Source organism: Zophobas morio, unplaced genomic scaffold (genome assembly GCF_036711695.1).
Source record: "Zophobas morio isolate AGI-343-1 ecotype UQ-CSIRO unplaced genomic scaffold, CSIRO_AGI_Zmor_V1 ptg000031l, whole genome shotgun sequence".
Taxonomy (NCBI): Eukaryota; Metazoa; Arthropoda; class Insecta; order Coleoptera; family Tenebrionidae; genus Zophobas; species Zophobas morio.
This window is the reverse complement of record NW_026972136.1, coordinates 4,898,378-4,921,353: the sequence shown is the minus strand read 5'-3', so window position 1 is coordinate 4,921,353 and position 22,976 is coordinate 4,898,378. Positions and strand designations below refer to the sequence as shown.

Below are 22,976 nucleotides of genomic sequence, written 5' to 3'. Positions count from 1 at the left end.
CATTATACACAGATTACATAGATGTGAAATATAAGAATAAGTCTGCTAAAAATTATTTATTAAAGATTAAATACAAGTTTATCATAACGCTGTTTAATCTACAACCTAAAATTTTCAACAATAAAATTGTCTACAACTTCTAGTTTAAAAAAATAGCTGGTTACGCTTTTTCGTGCTTAATTTATTTTTTATTTTATTTATAATTTGATAGTCTCCACTACATTTAACTACATATTTAAATTATTTACACAGTACTTATTTCTTAAACATTACTTTTTCGAAGTAACTTGATTCAAGAGGGCGAAATAAGACCACGAAGTTTTCATAATCTGAAAAACAACCTCCTACTAAAAGCACAATAAAATTTTGTTATATGTACTCACTTTCATGAAAGTATCCAGCGAAAGATAAAACAAATTTAGAGCTGATAACTTGACAGGGCGCTGGGCTTTCATGGCAAAAAATATTAAATCTCGTTTTAAGCTTTCGGAAAAATTTGTCCAGTCACACTCAAAAGCGGCATACGGGATATTGTTGCTCTAAAATGTAAACAACAATAATAAATTCCAATAAAAAATATTAGTATGGTATACTTTGACTTCTACGTCATTTCCAAACCAACAGTACATAAAAATTTGTAGAGTTATTGCGATTCCGTACACCAAGAGAGAGTAAAATTCGCTCGAATTTGGTACCACCTAGACAAGTTTAATATCAAAAACGCCCAAATATAAAATAACTAACTTACCACACTTAGCTGAAACATAGTTATACCAATACAAAATGCGCTTACAAAAAACTGGATAAACAAAATCCAGTTCAAAAAATTGTTACACTTGTCAGCGTAACTGAAAACAAATTATGTACTAATTTTTGTAAATTCTTCTCCCTTACCTTAAAGTCACTTTGTGGTGCTTAACACAGTTAACAAAACTAACTGCGACATTTTCGCCAAGTTTGTGAAGATTTCTCAAATTATCGCACAAAATATCAAATTGACTTGCGTTAAAAACGTTCAAAGCTGCCACCAGCGAGTCCAGATTGACATGAACAGTAGTAAAAAAAACAACGCTAGCAATCTGGTAAAGAAAAGTCAGTTCGAACACTGGCGATTCCTTCGTTTCGAAGGGATACCACGCAAAAAATGGCAGTCTCCTGTTTGAATGCCCAAACAGCTCGAAAAGGGGATAAATCACCCAAAAGAGGTCCGTGCCGATGCAAAAATATAGGTAGAAGTTGTAAATGATTTTCCAGAATTTAATACTTTCTTGGATGGCATCGATCTGAACAGAATTTTTCGGTTGAAACATGTCGGTTTTCAGATCTTTCAGAAGTTGTTTCAGCATGTCCATGTTGGTGACGAGGTAGTAGACTTTAAACACACAGACCATTTCGACCAGGAGGACGTAGACGGTCCCTGTGAGCACTTGTAGGTTATTTCGTTGGTAGTACATGTTTAAAGTTTGGGAAAAAAGATGCGTGATCATGAAGAATGCCACAAGGAAAATCATGTATGTGAGATAAGGGCCTCGTGTGTAGTCATCGCCCTTTGGCCACAGTCCTAGAAGACGTAGCGTTAGAATGTTCATCTTAATGTTGGATTCCCAGTCATATTTGTCCATTTTGATCTGAAACAGAAATATTTACGGAAGTGAATGAATTCGTTTTTTTTATAAATTTACTCGGTGGAAGTTCATCAAGTACTTTTAACGAAAGCTGTGTGAACAATGAGCACTCTAACTGAAATCAATTTCTTAAATATTTTGACGCCATCTCTTATTATTAATGAGATAATAACCACCCTTTTTTGTAATTTATCAAATCTGGAATTTGTTTCGTTTATTTAAGAGCAATTATGGGACCTAATTACTGATTAGAATTTTTTTTCCGAAGTTTAGCAATCATTGTCATGAAAATTTTTCGTGAGAAAACTGACAGATGGAGAGGCAGTTTATTAATTATTCAGTTGAGGGCAGGGCTGGATAGTAATTAGATAAAGTGGAAAATTTTCGTTCAATTTTTTACAATTAGTCCGAAGATAGTGTTCAAGTGTACAGAAGCTGCTGTCGGTAAGTTTTCATTCCAAGTTGAATAAATGTTAATTTTGTCACTGTCCAAAAATGGCTAAATAAATTTTCACGTCAAAGACTTATTTCAGAATTAAGTGCAAAATACAGGAAAAATTTCAAACCTGTAAACGGTGTTGGAAAAGTTAGTTTCTTGGTTGTCGTCGTTCAAACAGTTGAATTATGTTAATTTCAACTGACTCTTTCATTTGATATGTGTGTTATATTTGTGTGGTGGTCCAATCATTTTCTTCATATACGCTTCTGCGCTGTTGCTGAAAATCCTGAATTATTTGCTCTTATTCCTTACATAAATTTTTAATTGGTGTTTGCTTAGTACAACCGTAGATATTAAATTCTTAATGCTAATGCAATGTTTGTGGAACTTCGGAAAATTTGTTCAGAAATAGTAATTTCAGTCTTGTAATATAATGCATGTTAATTAAATTCTTGAAATTTTTGCACTTGTGGCCACCAGTATATTTCAAAGCTGTTACATTATTAAAACGTGTGTCTACATTTCAACGTTCCCACAAGGAAGTAGTAATTGTTACGGGAACAAGACCTAAATTTAAACTCTTATGCAGAACTGCATCAATAATTGACACTTTAATTGTCCACTTGAAACTGGAGTAATTTTGTACTCGGACAGTTCATTACCTCGACATCTGGGTCCTTTGAATATATCATTTTTGTCTACCTCAGGTTTTTTATAACTTATGCCTACGTGAAAAAGCAGAAATTTGAAAATGTTGCCTCCCCTAAATATTTTAGAGACTGTTTTTTCTGAATTTGCAAGTCAAAAATGTGTAATTTTTCTATGCCGGAAAATCTAATTTGGATTTGATTAATTATATCATCAAAAAATTTGCTTAATTTCATTTGCGGATCCTTCATTTCACTTCCTTTGCAACGTTTCGACGATAAAATGTCAGTATCAAGTTTTCTACAAATTACACCTAAAACCAAAACATAAAAAATTGTAATTCACATTTGGTTAATTATAACTTATCTAGGTTTAGGGGCGGCAAAAATTTCTCTAGGAGAGGCTCAGGATCCCCTAGGGTTATGAAACGTAGAGAAAATATAAAACTATCAAGTCGCCCGATGGACTTCGTTACTTTCCTAGCTTACGCTCAATAAGTAAAAATGGTCTCTCAGCAATAATAAAACAACTTGAAGTATTTATGTTTATTCTTCGGAAGAAGACACGTAGAAATAAATTTGATTTGAATGAGTTTGTCGCCTCAAAAAAGAGGATTAAAGTTATCAATTAAGTTACCCAAAATCAGATAAAATGTTCTGAATATTACTATTATTATTATTCTTATTTAATCATTATTGAAAAATAAAGACGTGCGTATTCTCACATTTTCGAGAAAATGGAATGACTCGTTCTTAATTTGATCAATAAAAAATTTGAGAGTGATTAATTTGATTCAATTTATTTTATCTAATGAATAAAAAGATATGCCGTCCACAAGAAGGTTTAAAAAAAATAGTAATAATAAACAAAATCAAGGCAGATTCGTAAACCACATGTACAGGAGTATATTACTTCCTACAAAGTCAGTAATGTTAATTAAACAATATAATGAGCGGACGTTGTCAGATTGTTGCTGAAGACGATTGTCCAAATTTTATATAATACATAATAATTTACATAATATCACTTCTCACATGTTTCACTCGGTTTTGACATGCAACTATTTTTTTGTTTAATTAAGAATTGATTCTATAATCGTAAATTAAACAATCGGATAATTGAAAAACCGCAACATCGCAAAATTAGAAAATCGAAAATTTAAAAATTCCGAAAATTGAAAAATTTAAATATACGAAAAACTGAAAACTCGAGAAATCGAAAAACCCAAAATTTTAAAAATTGAAAAGTTAAAATATCTAAAAGTCGAAAAATTGAGAAATCGAAGTATAAAACGGTCGAAAACTTGAAAAACCTAAAGTTTAAAAAACGAAAAATTGAAAATCCAAAAAGTAAAAAGTCGAGAAATCGGAAAATCTATAACTCGAAAAATCGAACAATTGAAGAATCGAAAAACACAAAATTGACCGAAATATCCATAAATTGGGAAATCGCAAACTTAAAAAAATCGAAAATTGAAAAATCAAAAAACTGAAAAATCGAAAAATTGAAGAACTGTTGAACTGAAAAATTGAAACTTTGGGAAGACGAGAAATGAGTAAATCAAAAAATAGATTAATTGAGAAATCGGAAAACTGATAATTCAGAAACGTCAAAATTTGAAAAATTAAAAAATATAGAAGAACTGAAAAATCGTAAATTCGAAAAATCTGAAATTTAAAACATTGAAAAATTAAAATACCGTAAAATTGAAAAATGGAGAAATCGAAACATCAAAAAGATAAAAATTCGAAACTCTAAAGTTGAAAAATCGGATAATTCAAAACTCAAAACATGGAAAAATCGAAAAGCCGAAAAATAAAAAATCAAAAAACCGACAAATCAAAAGATGAAGAAATCGAGGACTCGAAAAGTCGAAGAGTTAAAAGTGGAAAAATTCAAAACTTGGGAGATTGAATAATCAAAAAACATCGAACCGTCTGCATCTCCATAAAACGAGATCTCAGAAAATTGAAAAATCGAAAATTTAAGAATTCGGAAACTTGAAAAATTAAAATAGAAAAGAATTGAAAACTCTAGAAATTGAAAAATGTAGAATTTTAAAAATTGAAAAATTAAAATATGGAAAAGTTAAAAATTTGATAAATCGAAATATAAAATAGTCGAAAAATTGAAAAATCTGAAGTTTAAAAAACGAAAAACTGAAAATCCAAAAAACCTCTAAAACCAGGAAGTCAAAAAATTGAAAAATTGACATTCCGAAAAATCGAAGAGTTAAAAATGGAAAAATTGAAAAATTGGGAGATTGAATAATCAAAACATCGAACCGTCTGCATCTCCATAAAACGAGATCTCAAAAAATTGAAAAATCGAAAATTTAAGAATTCGGAAATTTGAAAAATTAAAATAGAGAAGAATTGAAAACTCGAGAAATTGAAAAATCTAGAATTTTAAAAATTGAAAAATTAAAATATCGAAAAGTTAAAAATTTGAGAAATAGAAATATAAAACAGTCGAAAAATTGAAAAATCTGAAGTTTAAAAAACGAAAAACTGAAAATCCAAAAAAAATCTAAAACCGAGAAGTCGAAGAGTTAAAAATGGAAAAATTGAAAAATTGGGAGATTGAATAATCAAAACATCGAACCATCTGCATCCCCATAAAACGAGATCTCAAAAAATTGAAAAATCGAAAATTTAAGAATTCGGAGACTTGAAAAATTAAAATAGAGAAGAATTGAAAACTCGAGAAATTGAAAAATCTAGAATTTTAAAAATTGAAAAATCTAAAGTTTAAAAAACGAAAAACTGAAAATCCAAAAAAAAATCTAAAACCGGGAAGTCGAAAAATCGAAAAGTCAAGTAATCAAAACATCGAAGAATCCCAGAATCGAAAGAAATATCGAAAGATTGAGAAAGGAAAAAATTGGAAAATTGGAAAATCGAAAAACTAAAAAAGCAAAGTCGAAAAATTGAAAAGTCGAAGAGTAGATGAACTGAAAAATCGAAACTTCGAGAAGTCGAGAAATGAGAAAATCAAAAATAGATTAACTGAGAAATCGGAAAACTGAAAATTCAGAAACGTCAAAATTTGAAAATTAAAAAATATAGAAGAACTGAAAAATTGTAAAATCGAAAAATGTGAAATTTAAAACATTGAAAAATTAAAATACCGTAAAATTGAAAAATGGAGAACTCGAATCATCAAAAAATCAAAAAGATAAAAATTCGAAAATCTAAAGTTGAAAAATCGGATAATTAAAAAATCAAAACATCGAAAAATCGGAAAGCCGAAAAATAAAAAATCAAAAAACCAAGAAATCGAAATATAAAACAGTCGAAAAATTGAAAAATCTGAAGTTTAAAAAACGAAAAACTGAAAATCCAAAAAAAATCTAAAACCGGGAAGTCGAAAAATTGAAAAATTGACAATCCGAAAACGGCCAAAATCGAAAATTCTAAGAGTTAAAAATGGAAAAATTGAAAAACCGGGAGATTGAATCATCAAAACATCGCACCATCCGCATCTCCATAGAACGAGATCTCAAAAAATTGAAAAATCGAAAATTTAAGAATTCGGAAACTTGAAAAATTAAAATAGAGAAGAATTGAAAACTCGAGAAATTGAAAAATCTAGAATTTGAAAAATTGAAAAATTAAAATATCGAAAAGTTAAAAATTTGAGAAATAGAAATATAAAACAGTCGAAAAATTGAAAAATCTGAAGTTTAAAAAACGAAAAACTGAAAATCCAAAAAAATCTAAAACCGAGAAGTCGAAAAATTGAAAAATTGACAATCCGAAAAAGGCCAAATTCGAAAAGTCGAAGAGTTAAAAATGGAAAAATTGAAAAATAGGGAGATTGAATAATCAAATAATCGAGCCATCTGCATCTCCATAAAACGAGATCTCAAAAAATTGAAAAATCGAAAATTTAAGAATTCGGAAACTTGAAAAATTAAAATAGAGAAGAATTGAAAACTCGAGAAATTGAAAAATCTAGAATTTTAAAAATTGAAAAATTAAAATATCGAAAAGTTAAAAATTTGAGAAATCGAAATATAAAACAGTCGAAAAATTGAAAAATCTAAAACCGGGAAGTCGAAAAATCGAAAAGTCAAGTAATCAAAACATCGAAGAATCCCAAAACTGAAAGAAATATCGAAAGATTGAGAAATTAAAAAATTGGAAAATTGGGAAATCGAAAAACTAAAAATGCAAAGTCGAAAAATTGAAAAGTTGAAGAGTAGATGAACTGAAAAATGGAAACTTCGAGAAGTCGAGAAATGAGAAAATCAAAAATAGATTAACTGAGAAATCGGAAAACTGAATATTTCGCAAGGTCAAAATTGGAAAAATCGAAAAATCGAAAAATTAAAACATTGTACAATTAAAATATCGGAAAAAAATGAAAATTCGACAAACGGAGAAATAGAAACTCCAGAATTTAAAGAAATGAAAAATGTAAAATTCGAAAAACCGAGAAATCCAAAAATCGAAACATCGAAAAATTCAAAAACTGAGACATGAAGAAATCGAAAAATCAGAGGATCGCGAAATTGAGGAGACGAAAGTTAAAAATCGAAAAATTGATAAATCGAGAAATTGAACACTTAAAACGTCAAAATATCTGAATTCGATAAATAGAGAAATCAAAAAATTGATAAATGGAAAAATTTTAAAGAAGGAAAATTGGAAAAATCTAAAAGTCCGAAAATCGAATTACCGAAAAACTAAAAAAGCGAAGTCGAAAAATCGTAAGCTTAAAAAATCGAAACTTTGGGAAGTCGAGAATGGGAAAAATAAAAAAAAAGATTAGTTCAGAATTCGGAAAGCTGAAAATTTAGAAACGTCAAAATTTGAAAAATTTCTAAAATTGAAAAGAACAAAAATTGAGAAGTCGTATTATTCAAACACCGGAAAATTGAGAAACGAAAATTTGAAGAATAGGAAAATTGAAAAAGCCCAAAATTGAAAAATTGAGAAATCGAAAAGTCGAAAAATCTCAATAGGCTTCAGGATTATGCTACTTTTTAACATTTAAATAACATTTATTCGACAAAATTGTAAAATTACGTCATTAATTCCCAGTAGCATGAACAAATAAATTTTGACTAACGATTTAACACGCTTCCTGGAAAATATTGTTGATTCTTTTCCAAAAATCTTGACGTTTAAGGTAAAAACAACACGGATTCATAAACCATAAACGTAGGATATAAAATTTAAATTACATCTACTATTGTAAAATTTGGAAATTACGTGATTGTTGGTAACAAATTTTGGCGAGTGTTTTAGCATTTCATAATACAATTTGAAATGTAAATTTGTAAATTTTGTCATTCGGGAACATTATATTTTAAATCGTTAAAATGTTCAAGAACTTTGTTCACTTATTCGTTGTAAAGTCTTAGAATTATTTTATAAACACTCTGAATATTAAAATTAGATTTAGTTGCATCTTGCCGTATATTATATTCTCTTTTTTGGATAGTTTAATGTGCCTGCTAACAAAGTAAAAAACTGGAGAAACTGTCAAATTTGGACAGAGAAAATTCCCAACAAAAAAAGAAGGAAAATAAAAACTACGATAAGACGTAGAAATAAAAAATGCGGGTTCCTAATGTTTATATATTTAGATACGATCAAGCAAAATTTTGAGATTTTTTCTGGACGTCTAAGGGAAAAATCAAGGCGAATTCATAAACCACAACTACAGAAGAATGTTATTTCATAAAATTTAAATAAGATTGACGTTGCAAAGTGTGAGATAACGTCATCAAATTATGACAAAATGCGTTAAAACTGTAAAAAGTCCAGATGTAAGAAGTCCAGGCAAATTCATAAACCGCAGTTACAGAAATGTTTATGTACGTAGGAAAATTTTGTGATCGCGTCATCAAATTGTGTCAGTGTGAGAAAAACTTGCAACAAAAAAAAAAAGAATAAAAAACGATTGAAACAAGGGAGTGAAGAAGTGACAAAAACAGCAAAAAGGACCACTTGCTAAAAAAAAAATCATAAAAAAGCAACGAGAAAAGGTAATAAGAGAAGCGATGAAAAGATGACAAAATGAGGGCGGAATCGGTCCAGTAGTTCGAAAATTATCTGTGTAATAATAGTCTGGACAGACGGCAGACAGACAGACAGACGGAAACAGGACACCTATTTCTTCGTACTCTAGGGGCATGAAAGTTCGAGGAAAAGTAAACGAGGGAGTCGGCCGACGGACTCATTTACAAATACCCACCCAACAAGATAATAATAACAATTATTTTCCTATTTATTTTGAAAAAATATTTTATTGACCAGAAATCAGAAGTACTAAAAATAATAATAATGCAGCCTAAATTCATTGGTGAGGCATTGTTTCACCTGCCTCGTAAGATAAGCCGCCCCTGGCAAATGGATTAACAGTTGCTTCAAAAATATGAATGCATTGATAAAGGGCAAGGTAAAGCCCGTACTTCTACATAGTTTTCCCATTTCAGAATGTTCTGTTATTTCAACAAAGACACGTATGTCAATTCGGACACGTGCAGTGTAAGACTAATATTAATTCACAAAAACAATAGGATGAATAAGAGTCACAGTTTAAGATAAAAAAAGAAGCCATCCAACAGCGCTTCGAACGCGACAGGTGATAGTACAATTTGGAATTTCTTTTTTGAAAAAATTTGGATGTATATGGGAAAAAATCAATTTTCTTTTTTTACATGTGTTCAAAAACCACAGTATGAGTTGATTGAATTTACCCCTTAAATTGCTGCGGTATTTTCTATTAATCGTTAAATACTTAGACACGTTTTTTGAAAACTAACACTTTATTACATTAAATACATACATTATTCAAATATATTCGCCATTACTACATCACTGAACAAACTTATTCCCTTGCAGTGACTTGATGCAAGAGAGCGAAATAAGACCAAGCAGTCTTGAGAATCTAAAATAAAAAATCCATCCTCAACTACAGAACAATCAATTAAAAACTATCCTTACCCTCATGAAAGCCTCCAAAGACAGAAAAAACAAATTAAGGGCCGACAATTTCACAGGCTTCAGCGAACTCAGAGTGAAAAACAGTAAGCTCTTTTTTAAGTCTTCGGAAAAGTCCGGCCATTCACACTCGAATGCGGCGTAGGTGACTTTATTACTCTAAACACAAAATCGTGTGTTGGCGCCAAAGGAAGTAACACATTTTTTACCTTAATTTCTACCTCGTTTCCAAACCAACAGTACATAAAAATCTGCACTGTGATGGCAACACCATATGAAAACAGCGTGTAAAACTCATTCGACATCGGCACAACCTTAAACTGAGTCAAAAACACTCGACCAAAAATTTTCCAAACTTACCAAAGTCAACTGAAACATAGTTATCCCAATGGAGAAGGCGCTTACAAAGAACTGCACCAGCAAAATCCAGTTCAAAAATTTATTAGACTTATCAATATAACTAAAAAAAAACAACAGATTCTAAAACATCCACACCTAACATTTTTTTTTACCTCAAAACCGCTTGGTGATGCTCAACGCAGTAAACAAAATTATCAAACACACTTGCCCCAAGTTTGTGCAAATTCCTCAAGTTATCACACAAAATATCAAACTGGTTGCCACTGAAAACGTTCAAAGCGGCGACTAAAGCGTCTATGTTGACGTGGACAGTGGTGATAAAACCGACACTAGCGATTTGATAAATGTAAGTGATCTCGTAAGCAGGTGATTTTGTTGTATCAAACGGGTACCAAGCCAGAAATGGCAATCTTTTTCCACTTGTACTTTTATCCAAGAGGGGATAAGCAGCCCAGAACATGTTCGTACCAATGCACATATACAAGAACGCTTTGTAAATTATCTTCCAGAACCAAATGCTTGTCTCGATTTCGCCAATTTGGACCGAATTTTTCGGTTGGAACATGTCGGTTTCTAGATCTTTCAAGAGTTGTTTGAGCATGCCCATGTTAGTGACGAAGTAATAGACTTTGAAAACCACCAATACTTCGACTAAAAGCACGTAGACTGTGCCTGTGATAGCCGCTAAGTCTGTTCTAATGAAGTAGATGTTCACTGTTTGGGAAAAAATGTGGGCTAGTAGAAATAGAGTTACAAGGATTATCATGTGCACCATGTAAGGTCCGAGTCTGTAGGTACCTTTCGGCCACAGTCCCAGAATTTTTAGAGTTACAATGTTTACTTTAATATTTTCCTCCCAGTCGTATTTCTGCATTGAGACCTAGAATTGAGGCAAAATTTGACACAGCAAAAAATACTTCACTCGAGAGGCTTCAGCGACTTTAAAATCTCTGTCGAGTTGTATTTAGTACATGAACTAGCTTAGCTCAAGACAAATATGATTTACGCTGAACGTTGTGCTGGATTTTATAATTTAATGGTAGCTGTCCAATCGTCTTCTGTCTTTATGCAGCTGCGCCTTCAGCTTCCATAAATAATTTAATTCAGAGTTTGAATTTTTAAACGCAGTAATTTGTTCCGTTCAACCCTGGTTGTAGTGACACACGCAAGATTTAAATCACAAAAAAACTAAAAATAGTCGTAAACTATTTCAAACTATTTTGGCTTCACAGTGTTAGTTTTCATCCAAAGGTATTTTTAATTCGGTCAAGTTCACACATTAGTGCGTATAAAAATACACTTAGACAAAATTCCGATCACGTAATAATGCACTACGCCAAAAATTAATAAACCGTGTAAGCCAACTGCCTCTATTTATTATTCATTAGGTTCAAATTTCTTACGTCCGAGAATTATTTTTCCATAAATTCTAAACCCTCAATTACCACTAATTAGTACTTTTCTTTCGATATTCAGTAAACTTTTTTCATGAGAAAACCATCAGATGGAAAACATAGATTATTAATAAGGGCACGAACCGAGATAATCGTTTTTCGTTTATTTAAGGAAACCCTGGTGATTGAACTTTCGGCGATTAGTAACGAACGAACTTCTGAAGCCTCCGCACCAAAAGGTAATCTTCAAAATTTGTCACAGTTGTGTAAAAACGCAAGTCATCATGACAAACGAATTTTATTAATCTTGTCTCATCTGCGAATACTGAACAACCTATCAAACACTCGTTCCGTGATTAGACGCGTCTCAAGGTTATCAAGATCACTAGTTCATCATTGTTATCACTATTTAGTCTAATTTAGTCTCTCAGTAAAAGTCCGGATGTCCTAAAAGTCTTTAATACGTTTCACCATTAACAGATTCAAGTCCAGAACACTACCTAAACACCTAATACTGAACATTATGTGGGCCCATATTATGTTTATCATAGTCCATAAACCTAAACTACTTTATCACTTATAAAATAAATAATAGCAAGATGTCCATAAAAGTCCGTCACTTAGCAGTACAAATTGCCTCCTTCGTTCTCGATCAACTGCGTGCGAACAAAACTAGCAATTTTGTCAGTCAATGCCAATTTAGCAACGTCTTTTTCGAAATCGTCCAATTTCCCCACCCCGACCACGTAACCGTTAAGACGAGAAGCCACGTGCGAACTCTGCAACAGCTCGGGCGTCAAACCGAGCTCTTGGCACAGCCAGGAATGTTCTTGCAGACGGTACTTCTGGTGATAGCTGAAGAAGCAAAAATTAGCACCAAACGAAAAATTTTTCACTCGAACTTACTTTTCAGCGGGGTAGAAAGCACCAGCTGGTTTGATTTCAGTAAGAAGTTTGGCGTTGTACTTGTGGGCTTCTTTTTTCAGCGAGATTTCAGCGACGCGCTTTTGGTCGTCGTCGTGGTAGAGAATCAACGACATATACTGGAAATTGACAAAATAGAACTCGTCTACGCCGGTTTTGCCAAACTTACTTGTTTTTTGATGATTGTGGTCACCCCGTACTCGTGGTTGTTCCAGAACAGCTCTAATAGTTGGTCGTACCCGATGACTTTGGGGTCGTAGTCGATCTCGATGACCTCCGTGTGGTCACCCCTGTTACATCCAGAGTCATTGACTTTTTAATGTCGTTTGTTTTTACTTACAGTTTTCGGTACTGAGGATCCATGGTGGTACCCCCGGAGTAGCCGACTCTGGTTCGGAGCACCCCCTGCTGGGCGCCGAAAAGGGCGTCGCAGGCCCAGAAGCAGCCCATCCCGAAGGTGGCCTTCTTGAAGGGAACGGTTATCTCGTGCAGAATACTGGGCATCCTGATTGTTAACCTGCGGGATGACGAAGCAACTTTGAGCTACTACTCTGTTTACTACCTATTTATACAATCCCGAGATAGTAGGATTTTTAGGTCGGGTCATGTTTCAGAAAAGTCAAAGTCATCGCCTTGCATTTACTACAGTGGGTTCTGATAATCGTTATCACACCATTGATGATTGTGGCTGATGTAACCGTGAATTAAATTTCCTTCAGTGGGGTCTTTCATCATCAATTGTGGAGTGATCCTAAATGGTTGACAATGGTGTAATGGATGAGATAATTGTGTTTATTGTGTGGAGTGGCATTAGTGATAATGCTGTCGATTATGGTTGAGGGCAAAAAGGAATTGTTTTGACGGATTAATGGTAATGTGGGAATTTTGAACAGTCGGTTTAATCACTGTTTTTTAGAAAGACGGGGTTTGTCAACAAGTTCATAATCTTTATCGCTGTTTCTAATAATTGTATCTAATTTCGTCTAAGTCATAAAAAATATCATGCAAGAGATAATTGAGTGTGTAGGGTTACGTTAAGATTTGATAAGAATACACAGAAGAATGTGGAACGATAGCGACAAAAATTGGTGAAAAACATTCGAAGAAAAATAATAAATTATTAAAAAACAACCCGCAAAAAACACAATCTGATTCCTGATTTTTTTCCATTTTAAGGTCTTTCAAAAAGTATTTTAGGTTTCACGCTTTACAACAACGCATTTCAGATAAAGGTAAGTTGTTTCTTTTAATTTCCTTTTCTTCATATCATCTTTTACATTTTAAGTTTAGAATCAACAGTTTTTTATATTTTGCAAACATTGTAACAAATTATCAAAAATTCCTGATAAATAAAGTGATAATGATTCACATTTCTTCAACCACGTAACACCAGCGTGAAGAATTTGTTCTTGGTAGTAGTAGAACTATTAAAAATGTAAATAATAACAATAAATTACTCAGTAATTGATAATAATTTCACCGAACACGCTATATCACAACAACACACTAGAAAAATATTTGCATATCAAAAGTTTATCTTTCGTTAATAATGAGTAACTGTAAACTGGTATGCAATTAGAAAAGAGCTATCAATGCTTAAAATTCCAACTACATATGTGTTGTTTCAGTGTTCAAAGTGCGTCATAATTTCAAAAACAGTCAAAAAGAAGGTGTAAAACTTGAATCAATACAATATATTTACTAAATTTAATATGCAATATTTTGAAAAAAAAGATTATTTTTATTTATAACGGATTAACGAATACTAATCGATTTCCATATCAATTCACTAAAAAATAATTTTGTACTGTAAATTTATCACAATTTTGATTAAATATTTATCGTTCTGTGCATTTTAGAAATTCGTATGAATCTGACTCTGTTATCTCTATATAGAAAGAATGCTTAATAGATAATCGATAATAATAAAAATCTGCTATAAATAATCGTTAGTCAGTCATTTGAGACATAATTATTGCAAGCTTATCTTCTAAATATCCCTGTGTGGTCTACCTTTTCGGAGAATTAAATAATTTTTTAATAGAATTTCTAGAACAATACGACAAATTTTGTTAATGTCATGTGGTAATTTTTGACAATCAAGTACACATAAAATTTTGCGAAAAATTTCAGATAATCTGCAAAACATAGGAAACTACTATTAATCTTGTCTTTCGCATCGTTAATAAAAAGAGAAAATAATATGGGACAAATGTGTGACCCTTGAGACACTCCTCTAGTGGCTACTACTAAAATATTGCGGAATAAATCCTATCTTAAATGTGCAAAATATAGTGATACACTTGTGATTTACCACTGCATAATATTTTTTAGATTTGCTTATACGGGGTGTCTCAAAAAAAATAATGACTGAGTCAATTTATTTTATTGAATAAATCAAGAATTGCAAAACTGAATACTTTGAATCTTTGACGTTTTGAAGGTATTGTAAGCATGGTAACTTTTTGGTCAAAATGTACAACTTTCGACCAGTTTTTTGATTTTTCTCTATTTTCCCATATTTGAGTTTTACGATTTTTCAATTTTTATAGTGTTTGGTGTTTCTAAATTTTCTAATTTTCTATCAATCGCTTTTTCGATTTTTCGACTGTTACACTATTAGATGTTTTGATTTTTCGATATTTTGAATTTCTCATTTCTCGACGTCTCAGTTTTTCGATTTTCATATTTTCGATTGTTTCTCGACTTTTCGATTTCTCAATTTTTTAATTTTCCCCTATCTAAATTTTTCGATGTCCCAGTTTTAAAATTTTTCACTTTTCTATTGTTCAATTTTTCTTCGATATTTCAATTATTATGATTCATCAATTTTTTGTTATGCTAATTTTTTCAATTTCTCGTTTTTTGATGTTTCAACTTTTTGGTTTCTTAAATTTTCTAATTTTATATCAATCGCTTTTTCGATTTGTTGATTTTTCAACTTTTACCTCGATTTTTCGACCGTTACACTATTAGATGTTTTGATTTTTCGATATTTTGAATTTCTTATTTCTTCATTGCTCATTTTTCCGTGTTTCGGTGTCTCGACTTCAGTTTTTCGATTTTCATATTTTCCATTGTTTCTCGACTTTTTCATTTCTCGATTTTTTTAATTTTTCCCTATCTCAATTTTTCGATGTCCCAGTTTTGAGATTTTTCACTTTTCTATTGTTCAGTTTTTCTTCGATTTTAAAATTTTTCGATATTCGAGTTTTAGGATTTTTTAAATTTTCGAATCTTCAACTTTTTCATTTTTTATTATTCCAGTTTTTGGTGTTTCTAAAGTTTCGATTTTTCAATCAACTGATTTTTCGATTTTGTGATTTTTCGACTTTTCCAGACGTCTCGACTTTTCCGACTTCTGGACTTTTCGATTTTCGACTTCTCCACCTTTTTACTATTAGATTTTTCGATTTTTGGATATTTTGATTCCCTCATTTCTCCATTGCTCAATTTTTAGATGTTTCACGACTTTTCAATTTCGCGATTTCTCGATTTTTCCATTTTTATATTTTTGATTCTTACTCAAATTTTCGATATCTTAGTTTGTCTTTTACAGTTTTGAGATTTTTCAATTATTATAATTCTTCAATTTTTTGTTATGCTAATTTCTTCAATTTCTCGTTTTTTGATGTTTCAAATTTTTGGTTTCTTAAATTTTCTAATTTTATATCAATCGCTTTTTCGATTTTTTGATTTTTCAACTTTTACCTCGATTTTTCGACTGTTACACTATTAGATGTTTGATTTTTCGATATTTTGAATTTCTCATTTCACCATTGTTCGTTTTTCCGTGTTTCGGTGTCTCGACTTCAGTTTTTCGATTTTCATATTTTCGATTGTTTCTCGACTTTTCGATTTCTCAATTTTTTAATTTTCCCCTATCTAAATTTTTCGATGTCCCAGTTTTAAAATTTTTCCCTTTTCTATTGTTCAATTTTTCTTCGATTTTAAAATTTTTCGATATTCGAGTTTTAGGATTTTTTAATTTTCGAATCTTCAATTTTTTGATTTTTTAATATTCCACTTTTTGGTGTTTCTAAGGTTTCGATTTTTCAATCAACTGATTTTTCGATTTTGTGATTTTTCGACTTTTCCAGACGTCTCGACTTTTCCGACTTCTGGACTTCTCGATTTTCGACTTCTCCACCTTTTGACTATTATATTTTTCGATTTTTGAATATTTTGATTCTCTCATTTCTCCATTGCCCAATTTTTAGATGTTTCACGGCTTTTCAATGTCGCGATTTCTCGATTTTTCCATTTTCATATTTTCGATTCTTCCTCAACTTTTCGATATCTCAGTTTGTCTTTTTTAGTTTTGGGATTTTTCAATTTTTCTATTTGTCGATTGATCAATTTTTGGAGATCGAATTTTGGGATTTTTCAATTATTATGATTCTTCAAATTTTTGTTATGTTAATTTCTTCAATTTCTCGTTTTTTGATGTTTCAGCTTTTTGGTTTCTTAAATTTTCCAATTTTATATCAATCGCTTTTTCGATTTTTTGATTTTTCAACTTTTACCTCGATTTTTCGACTGTTATACTATTAGATGTTTTGATTTTTCGATATTTTGAATTGCTCGTTTCTCCATTGTTCATTTTTCCGTGTTTCGGTGTCTCGACTTCAGGTTTTCGATTTTCATATTTTCGATTGTTTGTCGACTTTTCCATTTCTCGATTTTTAAATTTTCCCCTATCTCAATTTTTTGATGTCCCAGTTTTGAGATTTTTCACTTTTATATTCTTCAATTTTTCTTCAATTTTTAAATTTTTCGATATTCGAGTTTTAGGATTTTTTAATATTCGAATCTTCAATGTTTTAATTTTTTAATATTCCAGTTTTTGGTGTTTCTAAAGTTTCGATTTTTCAATCAACTGATTTTTCAATTTTGTCATTTTTCGACTTTTCCAGATTTCTCGACTTTTCCAACTTCTGGACTTTTCGATTTTTCGACTTCTCCACCTTTTGACTATTAAAGTTTTCGATTTTTGGATATTTTGATACTCTCATTTCTCCATTGCTCAATTTTTAAATGTTTCACGGCTTTTCAATTTCGCGATTTCTCGATTTTTCCATTTTCATATTTTCGATTCTTCCTCAACTTTTCTCTGTTTCAATTTTGGGATTTTTCAATTTTTCGATTGATCAATTTTTGGAGATCGAATTTTGGGATTTTTCAATTATTATGATTATTCAATTTTTTGTTATGTTAATTTCAATTTCTCGTTTTTTCATGTTTCAACTTTTTGGTTTTTAAATTTTTCAATTTTTCAGTTTTATCATTTTTCGAATTCTCCAGATTTCGTTGTTTCGATTTTTAGATTTCTCGCTTTTTCAATTTTTCGACATAAAAACTAAAAAACGGAAAAACTGAAAATCGAAAAATTAAAAAATCGAAAAGCAAAGAAATTGGAAATTCAAAGAACTGAAGAATGAAACATTTTTAAAATCGAGAAGGCGAAAATTCGAAAGTGAAAAATCAAAGAATTGAAAAACTGAAATTCGAAGATTCGAATACTGAAAAATTGAAAATTCAACGAATCAGGTCAGGTCAAGTCAGGTCGAAATTAAAAAAATTCAAAAATCAAAAAACCGAAAACTTGATAAATGGAAAAATCGAAAATTCGAAAATTGAAAATTTGCATTATCGAAAGCCCGAAAAGTCGAAAAATAAAAATAACCCGAAATCGAGGGACCGAAACATCGAAAAAATTCCCAAAATAAAAGTGCCGAAAAGTTGAAAAATCGACAAATGGGAAAGAGAAGTCGAAAGATCCGAAATTTAAAAAAACGAATTGACTAATCGAAAAATCGAAGAATCAAAGAATTGAAAAATAGAAACATCAAAAAATTGGAAAATCGAAAAATCGGGAAGTCGAAAAGTGTAAAAACCGAGAAAATTCGAATTCGAAATTGAAAATTAAACCACCTGGAAATCGGAACATTAAAAGATCCAGAAAAAGTCAAATTCGACAAGTTTTTTATTTATGCCTCTGGTTTTTATTTTATCGAGAGGTAAAAAACAAAAATCTCAAAGTCTAATTCCATACGTGTTTTTAAGAAGGTGAAATCTTCTTTTTTCTTTTGTTTTGTCGTGTCATCTGCGTTTTATACATCCAGTTTTTTTTTTTTTTTTTTTAATAAAGTAACTCACTGAGATGAAGTACCGATAAACAACCATTCAAAAATAGTTTTGTATTATTAGTACCACTATTATCACTGTTATGCGTAAATTCGTGTTGTATTATGAATTAACCTTGTATTTAATTGTCTATTTAAACAAAAAAACATTCCAAAGCAAAGTATATTTATCTTTGAAGTAAAAATTTTTAAAATTCTTTAGAAATCGGTAGAATTTTGATAACTGACAACACAGCAGCGAATTCTCCCATATAAAATGCATTGCTTACAGGTTCTGTACGTTATCAAGTCAAAGCGGAACAATCATTAATAAAGCCAAGTAAAAAGTTAGACCTTAAAAACAAGAAAATCACTATTATTTTTTTAACTTCATTTTCTGGAGTTGTATTGTCGTTGCTTTAGTTTCTTCATTTTACGAAGGAAAGTTTATTTATTTAATATTATTTATTTAAAATAAACAAACCACCAATAAATAAACCGCCTGTAAAAAATAATTTGTAACATTAGTATTCCTATTATCACTATTGTATATAAATTCGTATTTTACTATATTAACTTAACCTTGCTTTTATAAATCACTATTTAAACTTGAAAAAAATTCCAGAGCAAAGTTCAGAACTCATATCAAGAAGAATTTTTAAACATTTTGGTTCTGGAAAGGAATGCATCTATTAATTTGACTTTAAAGCAAAAATTTTGACGCTGTGAAGGTTTTTCTGTTTAAATTATGTTAAGAATTGGTTGATTTTTGTGCTGATTGAGATTACATTGGTATTTTGTTTTAAGATCTTTTTGATGATATTATCGACTGGAAATTTGATTTTGGAACCTCATTTTTATCATATTTAGTAGATTTTGACTTTGGTGCGATAAAAAAATTCAATACATAAAAATGTAATAAATATATATATTTTTTGACAAGATAAACTCTATAAAGGCGTTTTCGCTGACGTCAAAACCAATCAAAGCAAGTTTAATGGCATGATTAATGCAAACCTACTGATTAAATCAAATCAATTACACGTCTACAACCCACTGAAAAACCAGATTTGCGTTTTTCAAGAACCTAATTCCCCCAATCACCACCTGTTGCACTATCATTATCATTATCATCATTAAAGTTCCTAATTTGGATTCTCCACCGAAGGTACGAACCTCAGGTTGCGTCAGCCTTTCATCAAGTCTTCCAACCGCAATTTCCGCTATCTTCGCGCGAAATTGACCTCACCTACTCGAGCGCATCAAACACGTTGCCACTGCACTTTGCTATCTCAACAGTTCAAAGCGTGAATAAAACAGCAACGAGGCATAAAAACCGATAACGTATCACACTGTGGCTATTCAGTCGATTAATAAAGTAAGTCAAGTATGAAACAAGGCTGCCAAAATCGCCCAACTCCTCAAACTTTCTACCAAATCAGTCGACAAAAGGATGATGAAATCGCCAATTACCCACGATCACTCAAGTCATAAAACCGCTGATGAAAGAAACCCGACGAATTCCCATTACGGGGTCAAAAATTTCGCGAAGTCGATTTTCGGTAAGTCGAAAAATCGAGCTTAGGTCCTAGATTTGCAGCCTTGGCCGCATTCCCTAGCTCTGCACGGCAAATCAGCGTGATTCTTCGTTCCCCGAGTCGTGCACTCATTACTGAAAAGTATCACGTCTTTGAGAGTTTTTAGAGCGGCCGTAATTACTGCTATTATGAAAAGAAGAATGTTGGCTGCCCTGGGCGGCTGGAGCTAACTGTCGGCAAGAGCACCAGACGGATTTTCGGAGGCTTTACATAAGACTGACAATCGCCGAGAATTTATGCGCTCTTATCTCCGACTATATCAGGACCTTGAATTTTTTTAAGGAGCTGACTGTAGCAGCCTGGAAGCCGGCCAGAATGCAACACGTGCGCCCACAACCGAAATTTTATCAATGAAAAGCGCCAACTGGGAAAGTGGAGCAGGAAAAGTGCCAAACTCAGGACGATTATTTGTATACAATGAGGGTAAATATTTGGGAAGGGTTTCGTCACTTTGATTAGTTCGGAGTCCTTGCTGATCGGAGGTGAACATCCTTTGACTAACAGCGGAATATTTCCACAAGGGTTGCCACTCAAAGAAAATACAGTCAAACCTTAATAGATATGTAAAAACATTTCATTTTTTTTTTTACTGTAAAAAAATTTTAAAAATCAAAAAAAAGTCAAATTTTGACTTAAACCATCGTCAAATTTTCGTTTTGATTAAACCCGGCCACCACTAAACTAAAACGTGTTGATATAAGTCAAAGTTAACTCACCTTGTGATTCTTGGAGAGAGTCGACGAGCACAACTTACTCGAGCAACGGCACTGTTGGGTCTGAGTCAATTTGCTTGCTCTCGTGCTGGTGGTGGTTATATTATAACAATCGAACGTGATCCACGTGATCGTGCGAATTTGAGCGGCTCTCTGCTGGATTATATTGTTGTAAAAATAATTTATTTAAATTGGGGAGTCTGGGAGTTACGTAAGACGTCCGCGACTAACGCTGTCCTTTGCCGGAGCGGCTTAATTGCCAAAAAATGGAAAAAAGGCGGTGTTAGAATAAACCGGGTTTTGGTTTTCGTGTTTTGCGGTAATTTGTTGTTGTCGAGGTGCATCGCCGCAGGGCATAGCAACGCGGTTTATTGCTTAATTTGTTCTGCTTTATTTTATTTTTATGGGCTTGTCAAATATTGTCGTGTTTGTGCGGATTGTATAATTTATTTCTTTACAGGACTGTTTGTGGCGAGTTGGTTTGCAGTGTTAATCCAGGGGGATTTGTTGTTTGATTTTTTGTTGTCAAGCGCACGAGAAATTAGTTTTTTTATGTTAAAATTAACAACAGTATCTACTAGTGTTTTATGCTTGTATTTTATGTAGTCGTCTGGAAAAAAAAATCTTTAAACTTGACTTTGGTTATAATTTATTTCTTTGCGGGGTTATTGTTGATTTTTAATTGTTGATTGGTACTTTCTCATTTTTTATTTAACAATTGGAAACAGAAAAATAGCTACCCATAATTGTGTTTTAAATTCAGTGTTTTTCAGTAAAAGCAGAATTGTCTATTATTTATTTTTCAAAGCAAAATTACCTCGTCTTTTTAAAATTTTTAAGAACTTGTTAACAAACCGAAATTTTATGTCAAATATAATGCAAGAGTCTCTGCTTTTTACCCAACAAAATATCAGATTTTTAGTTAGTAACACATTGCCTAAATGTCACTTTTTCGACATTTTATGGCCTTTAGAGTACGAAAAAACTGGTCTCCCATTTCCGTCTGTCTGTTGTCTATGTGTCTGTCGTCTGTATCAACTTTTTAAGACCTATAGAGTACAAAAAAATAAGTCTGTCTGTCGATTGTGGTCGAATTTTAGACCTGTTTTAGGAATTTTACGTAAATGGTAGAACGCTAATCAACACTTTGATGACTTACACCTTAAAAATTTTACATTGTATTTACAATTTTTCAAGAAGATAAGTTGGACTCTACTACAGGGGCGAAGGAAGTTCTTTCTAAATGTTTTATCGCGTTTTTCTTTTTTTTTTTTTTTGTAGTAGTTTTTTGACATTTCTTGTTGCTTTTTTTCTCTCTTTTCGTAATGCTTTTGACTTTTTGTCTCCTTTTGTAATTTTTTTATTGTCTTTCGTTTTGTCTATTTTTCGTTTTTCTGGCCCCTTTTTTTATTTTTATTTCTCCCCATTTTTATGGTTTTATTCATTTTTAAAGAAACAAGATTTGATGGACTGTTCTACAAGAGTGAAGGAAATCCTGTCTAAATAACCTTGGACGTTTTTTAATTTTTTTTTTGTCGTTTTTTGTCACTTCGTTTTTGAGTCGCTTTTTCACTCGTTTTTATCGGCGTTTTTTAATTATTTTTCATCTTGTTTTTGTTTTCTTTATTACTTACTTTTATTGCTTTTTTTCCTCACATTTGTACCAGAATTTTTACTATTGTTTTCTTTTTTATGGCCTTTTTTGTTGTTTTTTTCGTGTTTTCGCCGTTATTTGTTGTTTTGTTTATTGTTGTTTTTTTCCCACTTTTTTTATCGTGTTTCCGACTTATTGTCTAATTTTGTCATTTTCTAATTTTTTGTTACTATTTGTGAGTTTTTTCTTTTTGTCTATTTTTTGCCTTTTGGCTACTTCGTTTTGTGGTGTTTTTTCGTGTTTTCCTGTCGTTTTTTTTGGCATTTTATATGGTTTTATTAATATTTAAAGATTTGTTAGACTGTACGACAACGGCCAGGAAACATTGAAACTGTTTATCTATAGTTTTTTATTATTGTCTTTTTTGTGTGTCGTCTTTTTTTGTCGCTTTTTTTTGTTTTTTTGTCATCTTGTTTTAATTGTTTTTTTATTGCTTTTTCGGGTTCTTTTTCCTCAATCTTTGTCATGGTTTTGACTTTTTGTCTTCTTTTGTCATTTTTGTTGTTTTTTTGAAGTTTTGATTTTTGTCAATTTTTGTCT

General features: G+C 31.4%; 2 protein-coding genes across 2 annotated transcripts; both read right to left on the bottom strand.

Moving 5' to 3' along the window:
- Positions 1-161: 161 nt before the first annotated feature.
- On the bottom strand, positions 162-11,766 carry LOC135139227 (odorant receptor Or1-like). Its single transcript, XM_064069379.1, has 8 exons — positions 10,181-11,766; positions 10,029-10,128; positions 9,878-9,982; positions 895-1,628; positions 749-848; positions 594-698; positions 384-539; positions 162-329 (listed from the first exon to the last, which is right to left on the bottom strand). Exons 1-8 carry the CDS (start codon positions 10,900-10,902, stop codon positions 270-272), a joined length of 2,082 nt encoding a protein of 693 aa, XP_063925449.1. The 5' UTR covers positions 10,903-11,766; the 3' UTR covers positions 162-269.
- Positions 11,767-11,865: 99 nt separating this feature from the next.
- Positions 11,866-20,894, bottom strand: LOC135139228 (peptide methionine sulfoxide reductase). The gene is made up of 5 exons (XM_064069380.1): positions 20,786-20,894; positions 12,687-12,863; positions 12,516-12,636; positions 12,329-12,465; positions 11,866-12,277 (listed from the first exon to the last, which is right to left on the bottom strand). The coding sequence occupies exons 2-5, from the start codon at positions 12,848-12,850 to the stop codon at positions 12,043-12,045; spliced, it is 657 nt and encodes a 218-aa protein (XP_063925450.1). The 5' UTR covers positions 12,851-12,863; positions 20,786-20,894; the 3' UTR covers positions 11,866-12,042.
- Between the last annotated feature and the right edge of the window lie 2,082 nt (positions 20,895-22,976).